At 39.3% G+C, this 7473-nt stretch overlaps 2 protein-coding genes across 2 annotated transcripts; both read left to right on the top strand.

Annotated features, from left to right (window-relative positions):
- The first annotated feature begins 1226 nt into the window (after positions 1-1226).
- LOC123318579 (protein ALP1-like) lies at positions 1227-2432 on the top strand. The gene is made up of 2 exons (XM_044905250.1): positions 1227-1327; positions 1382-2432. Exons 1-2 carry the CDS (start codon positions 1234-1236, stop codon positions 2284-2286), a joined length of 999 nt encoding a protein of 332 aa, XP_044761185.1. The 5' UTR covers positions 1227-1233; the 3' UTR covers positions 2287-2432.
- A 1975-nt stretch (positions 2433-4407) lies between these two features.
- LOC123319206 (putative nuclease HARBI1) lies at positions 4408-5523 on the top strand. The gene is made up of 5 exons (XM_044906071.1): positions 4408-4469; positions 4532-4728; positions 4781-4928; positions 4989-5133; positions 5186-5523. Exons 2-5 carry the CDS (start codon positions 4574-4576, stop codon positions 5521-5523), a joined length of 786 nt encoding a protein of 261 aa, XP_044762006.1. The 5' UTR covers positions 4408-4469; positions 4532-4573.
- Positions 5524-7473: the final 1950 nt, after the last annotated feature.

A 7473-nucleotide genomic window follows, 5' to 3' on the forward strand; every position in this document is an offset into this window, starting at 1 on the left:
AGCGTCAGTGCAGCACTCTGCAGCAGAGGAGCCGACAAGATTAAGCGAATGTGCTGCACAGGGAATAAATTCAGCAAAAGTAGGGCAGTGTTGTTTAATTCTAACTTGCAAGCCTGAGTAAGCTCCGGCCATATTTGCCGCGTTGTCATAGCTTTGTCCTCGGCACAACCCAATATCTAGACCTAACTCTGAAATTGAACTGCCTCTTCTAAATTACTTGAGGTATGACCTACTCCAGAGAGAAGCTTGAAGATTCGTTCCTTTGGCTTAGAATCTTTTGAGCAAACGTAACGCAAAACAAATGCCAGTTGATCGATGTGCGAACAATCAGGAGTCGAGTCCACGATGAAGGCATAGTAGCGAGAATGTTTGACTTCCTCTGTCATAGTTTGCAGCACACAATCTGCCATAACATCGATGAATTCTACACATATTTTAGCAGATATATATGATACATGTCCTAGCCCTTTGGAAAGAAAAGGATCGAATTCACTAATCAATTCAAGGCAGCCTAGGAAGAGACCATTAGAGGTAGATCCTAAACGTTCGTTGTCGCCTTGAAAAGGTAACCCTCTAACAGAAAGAAATTTCACAACCGACACAATTCTTCGCCAATAAGTCACCTCCTGGTCGTATTGAGTGAAAAGTAGTGTATTTATTTGCTCTTTCTGTTTTTGTCTACTTATAATAGTTAGCATGTTGGAACGATGGTCTGCTGATTGTTTATGTTGTTTAGCGCAGAGAAAGATAGATTGCCTGCAACAATTAGCGCTTTCCTTTTGGTGCTTCATGCACCGGTGCTGCTCCGGGTTTCACGCCTCTGAATTGTTCCCAAATAAAACAGTTATTAGTGTACCAACTCTGCGCAGATGTTCGATCAGCTATTCAGTTGTCAAGAGACACGTGGTTTTCAGCAAAGATATATAAGTCTATAATCTTGGGTGTGCAGTTCTTTTGAGTTTAGTTGTGTTTAGGTAGTAGTCGACAATTATTTACGTCTCGCTGTTTTTTCATCTTAAATTCTTTAATAGTCTGATTCTGAAACTGAGATGCTGAAGGTAATTTATTAGTGTTGACTGCAAAAGTTTAGTATATTCGATTCATATGCTCTCATTTTAGGTCCTAATGGACGGTCCAGATTTACAGTTCTCCGATTCCGAAAGCACCAGTTCTCGGGACTCTCGGGAGTCATGTTCAGATGAAGAAGAAAGAGTGCCTAGGAGGAAAAGAATAATGAATTACGTAGAAGAAACGGTTGAAAAGTATGATGATAGGGAATTTAAAGGTCATTTCCGATTGTCTAGAAAAACTACCACGGATTTAATCGGTAAGCATGTTTTTCTGAATTTTCTTAGCTCGTATTTCAACAACATAATTTCAGATTTGTTTAACCAATCCGATTTCAATCCGAAATATTCATCTGGTCGACCAAATGTTTCTGTCAAGAAAACGGTACTGTTGTCCCTTTGGTACTTGGGAAACAGAAATTCGTTCAGGGAAGTATCGGATAGATTTGGGGTGACCATTGGAACTGCACATGGCTGTCTGACTCGGTTCCTGAACTTTCTCATGCGCATCAAAGGTGAGCACATTGTTTGGCCGAAGGAACAACAACGACTTGAAATTTCGAGAATGTTCACCAGAAATAATGGATTTCCTGGTGCTATTGGAGCCATTGATGGAAGCCACATTGAAATCCCAAAGCCCGATAAAAATCAAGACTCCTATATTAACAGAAAAGGTTACCATAGTCTCTTATTGTCAGGAGTAGTTGATCACAATAAAAAATTTATAGACGTTTTCTGTGGAGAACCAGGATCGTTGCATGATGCTCGATTGTTAAGAAGGTCGGCACTCTATGCAACGATCAGTGACAATCCAGATTTCATTGGAGAATATTACATATTAGGGGATTCTGCATACCCTAATTCGGATTGGATAGTAACACCATACCCGGATACAGGATTTCTCAGTGAAAACCAAAAGATTTTCAATCAACGACTTTCATCAAAGAGGGTTGTTGTTGAAAATGCTTTTGGATTGCTGAAAGGACGATTTCGCAGACTTAAAGGACTTGAAAATTTAACGTTAGATCTCTGTTCCCAGTTAATATTAGGATGCTGTTTTCTTCACAATGTATGTTTGGATGAGAAACTGAATTCCTTAGACGATATCGAGGAACACGATGGAAATCGGCCGCCAAGTACCTCATTCAGCGGTACTCTTAGGGTTCAACAAAGATGTACTCGTCAAGAAGAAATTTTCCGAAGAATGTTCGCTTCTTGAAGAGTTATAAAATAATACAAAAATAACATATCGTAATAAAGTTAATAGAAAAATAAATTTTTATTCAATAAACTTTATATGTATTTACAAAAGACAACAATAATATAATATGAAAAATATCACACATTTCAGACTTAGGTATTATAAAAAACAAAATAAACAAAAAACTTTTGAAATGAAAAAAAAAACAGACTTGGGATAAAACAAAATAAATAAAAAATTTCTGGTATAAAAAAAACAGACTTGAGATATTCAATTCAAAATATCACATGATCAGTCTTATCTTAAGCCCGTTTGCAACAGCCGAGAATTCTCTACAAAATTCTCGAAAGAAAACGGCAGAGTGTATGCGAGTGAACAGAGAATTCTACCGAGAGTGCGTATGCAACGGTAAATAATTCACGGCGCATGAATTTTCGAGTAAATTCTCTAGAGGATTCTCGGCTGTTGCAAACGGGCTTTAAATTGTATGCAACATAAAGGGAAGAGAGATAGTGAAAAACAACATCACTGGCTGTTGGCCTTATTAATTTTAAGGCGCACATATTCTTCCAAAATATCGCACTTTCTTCTTTCAATGGCATTCCTTTCTTTCTCAATTTCACATTTCTCATCGTGCCGCCTTTGCCTTCTTGCATATTCCTGGGCCTTCATTTCTGAATAATCTTGCCTCAGTTGTTTTTCACTTGCTATTTTCAGTTTATGTTGCATATGTGTTTCGATTTCAGCATCATCAGCACTTCGCATTTCTTCATCATGTCCTGTGCATTCTGAAAAATCTGTTATGTTAGGGACTGTATCAACAGTGGTTGATCCACTGTTGCTGAAGAAATGTCAAGGCTATTTATTGAGTGCTGGCAGTTATTTTTGGGTTGATGCGTTCCAACAATTTCATCGATTGCTTCAAAAAATAAAAACTTTGATGGGCCTTGGCCGCTTCTATTCTTGTTATCCTTGGCCTTGTTATAGCTTCTTATCGAGTTTTTCCATTTTGAACATGTTTCCAATCTACCACAAATCCCGAACTGATCATGTCATTGGAAACATGTTCAAAAATATGTTTTCTTCTTCGGGGGTCATTGAAATCCTTGTACAGGGAAGACATTGAATTTATTAGGCATATGGTTTTTTGGTAGCTCCAGACATTGCTTGAGATTAGATCTTCCTCTGGAGCTACCGCCACATCCTTCAAATACGAACATGATGGTACGTCCGTCTCCAGAGGCACTGATGTTGCATTACTTACTGCCTTTTGAGCTTCAGAAAGAAAATATTTACAATATTCAGGATCTGAAGATATACACCTTGAGAAAAATATCAAAAAATTCAAGAACAATTTTACCTCTCATACTTCTTTCATTTTCTTCTTGTGTAACGTTCATTTGGTATTTACCATCTAAAATTAAAGTAATCGTTTCCTCCATTTTATATGATTTATTCGGTGAATTTTAAAAATAAAAATTTCAAAAGGTTGCTGGCAAAAATCTAAACAAAACCAAATATAACCTAAATGTCACTTCAGGGGCTTCAAGCCCTTGACGTGCACCAGCATTTGGGTAGTGCAAGAGGGGCAGGGGAAGGGAACGCGAGCTGCTCCGGTGCTTCACGCCCCAATCAAAAAGAACGCGTCGGTGCTCAAGCGAGCTGCCCAGGCGGGCAATTCTCGAATCAGGCGACTCGACAACGTATACGCTTGCGACGTCGTAACGCACAGAATTCACAAATAGCTATTCTGGAGAGGGCGACCCTGTCGTATACGAATATTCTGTGCGTTAAAAGCAGACGTCTAGCAAAGTGTGGTTATAAGTGGGCGATTAGTTCGGTCGTATGGAATTCGAACGTTTCCGCACCGTCAAACATACAAATAATTGTTCTTATTGTTGTGAAAAAGTTGAAAGTGATTTAATCATTTTTGAGGACTCAAGTGTGATAAACGGATTAATATGGCATCTTCGAATTTAATAGCTTTGTTACACAGTATTGAAGTTCTAAAGGAGGCAGAATTCCAATCCGAACGACCACCTCGCATATTTCATAAGCGGGATGATCCATTTTTATTGTCCGACAAACAGTTCATACGGCTGTTTCGATTATCAAAGGATTTGGCGAGGAATCTCATAAGTATTGTATCGGAACACATAGTCCAACCATCGAGATCTTCCGCTCTAGATTCTCAACTGAAGGTAAGATATTCTTAGGCTTAGTCAAGTAAGTAATTTGTATAATATTTTTTTTTTATTTCCAGACGCTTATTGCATTACGTTTTTTTGCAACTGGTAGTTACCAAATGGATGCAGCTTCCAACATATTTTTAGCTGTTAGTCAATCTTCAGTGAGTAGAGCTATCAATGAAGTGGTTGGAGTTCTAAATTTACCACAAGTATTTAATACATGGATTCATTTTCCGATGCAAATTCATCAGTTGAATCAGTTACGGAATCAGTAAGTACCAAAGAAATACTGCAATGACCAAGGTTGACGAATTATTTCACAGGTTCTACCAAAATCATGGATTTCCTGGTGTTGTTGGGTGCATTGATTGCACCCATGTTGCTATATTCCCACCCAAAGTGGACGATGAGGTCTATCCAGAAAGAATTTATGTGAACAGAAAGGGATATCATTCCATAAATGTGCAACTGGTAATATTAAATGCCTGACTTACAAAAAAGATGTACACTTTAAAAAAAATATTTCTTCAGATATGTGACACAAGATTGAGAATTCTCAACATTAATGCGAAGTTCCCTGGAAATACCAACGATGCTTACATTTGGCAAAACTCGAACATAAATCAAGCTTTTGTTAATTTGCATAGGAACGGGAATACACAGTTTTATCTCTTAGGTATGTAGATGTTTAATTTGAATTCTAAATGAAGTAATCATGTCTGTTCTAGGAGACTCTGGATATCCTCTTAGGCCATGGCTTCTGACACCTCTCGAAGATGATCCTTTACCAGGAAGCGCTGAAGAGAGATATAACCAAAAACAAAGGAGCACTAGGAGCATCATAGAAAGATGTAACGGTCTATTGAAAATGAGATTTCGATGTTTACTGAAGCATCGGGTTCTACATTATGAACCAAGAGTAGCTTCAAAAATCATAAACGCTTGTGCTGTGTTGCACAATATGTGTATAGAAAGCAATATTCCAGAGCCAGAGTTGGAAGATTCCGATGAAGATATTGATTTTGGGTTGAGTATCGGTGGGATATCACTTCAAATAGTAGGGTGAATCCTGATTTAGTAGCAGCCCGTCGACTGCAACAGCAACTAATTAGAAATTATTTCAGAGTCAATAATTGATAGGCAGTGTTATTATAAAATTTTATAGTGGAAAAAGAAATAAAAAAACTTTATTTTTAAATGTTATTTTTTTATTTGAGATGTTTCTCAACAGAGGCGACAATTTTTTCGATGCTAGCTCCCAGTTGTTCCATGCTGGTTCCCATTTTTGCCATGTCTGCTGACATCTGTTCAATGGCAGTTGTCTGTCGTTCCATTATACTAGTGTGCCGTTCCATGATTTCAACAGTTTTCTCATAGAACCACTGCTGCATTTTGGCTTGGTCTTGGCCAAATATGGGACATGTAAATAGGAGCGGGTAAACGGCGGTAGTAGAATTCACTCACTTAATATAGGCGATGTAAATAGGAGCGGGTAAACGGCGGTAGTAGAATTAACTCACTTAATATAGGCGATGTAAATAGGAGCGGGTAAACGGCGGTAGTAGAATTCACTCACTTAATATAGGCGATGTAAATAGGAGCGGGTAAACGGCGGTAGTAGAATTCACTCACTGAATATAGGACATGTAGATACGAGCGGGTAAACGGCGGTAGTAGAATTCACTCACTGAATATAGGACATGTGGATACGAGCGGGTAAACGGCGGTAGTAGAATTCACTCCCTTAATATGGGACATGTAAATAGGAGCGGGTAAACGGCGGTAGTAGAATCCACTCACTTAATATGGGACATGTAAATAGGAGCGGGTAAACGGCGGTAGTAGAATTCACTCACTTAATATGGGACATGTAAATAGGAGCGGGTAAACGGCGGTAGTAGAATTCGCTCACTTAATATAGGCGATGTAAATAGGAGCGGGTAAACGGCGGTAGTAGAATTCACTCACTGAATATAGGACATGTAGATACGAGCGGGTAAACGGCGGTAGTAGAATTCACTCACTTAATATGGGACATGTAAATAGGAGCGGGTAAACGGCGGTAGTAGAATTCACTCACTTAATATAGGACATGTAAATACGAGCGGGTGAACGGCGGTAGTAGAATTCACTCACTTAATATGGGACATGTAAATAGGAGCGGGTGAACGGCGGTAGTAGAATTCACTCACTTAATATGGGACATGTAAATAGGAGCGGGTGAACGGCGGTAGTAGAATTCACTCACTTAATATGGGACATGTAAATAGGAGCGGGTAAACGGCGGTAGTAGAATTCACTCACTTAATATGGGACATGTAAATAGGAGCGGGTGAACGGCGGTAGTAGAATTCACTCACTTAATATGGGACATGTAAATAGGAGCGGGTGAACGGCGGTAGTAGAATTCACTCACTTAATATGGGACATGTCAATAGGAGCGGGTGAACGGCGGTAGTAGAATTCACTCACTTAATATGGGACATGTGAATAGGAGCGGGTAAACGGCGGTAGTAGAATTCACTCACTTAATATGGGACATGTGAATAGGAGCGGGTAAACGGCGGTAGTAGAATTCACTCACTTAATATGGGACATGTGAATAGGAGCGGGTAAACGGCGGTAGTAGAATTCACTCACTTAATATGGGACATGTGAATAGGAGCGGGTAAACGGCGGTAGTAGAATTCACTCACTTAATATGGGACATGTAAATACGAGCGGGTGAACGGCGGTAGTAGAATTCACTCACTTAATATGGGACATGTAAATACGAGCGGGTGAACGGCGGTAGTAGAATTCACTCACTTAATATGGGACATGTAAATAGGAGCGGGTAAACGGCGGTAGTAGAATTCACTCACTTAATATGGGACATGTAAATAGGAGCGGGTGAACGGCGGTAGTAGAATTCACTCACTTAATATGGGACATGTAAATAGGAGCGGGTGAACGGCGGTAGTAGAATTCACTCACTTAATATGGGACATGTAAATAGGAGCGGGTGAACGGCGGT

Source organism: Coccinella septempunctata, chromosome 8, assembly GCF_907165205.1.
Source record: "Coccinella septempunctata chromosome 8, icCocSept1.1, whole genome shotgun sequence".
In the NCBI taxonomy this organism is placed as follows: domain Eukaryota; kingdom Metazoa; phylum Arthropoda; class Insecta; order Coleoptera; family Coccinellidae; genus Coccinella; species Coccinella septempunctata.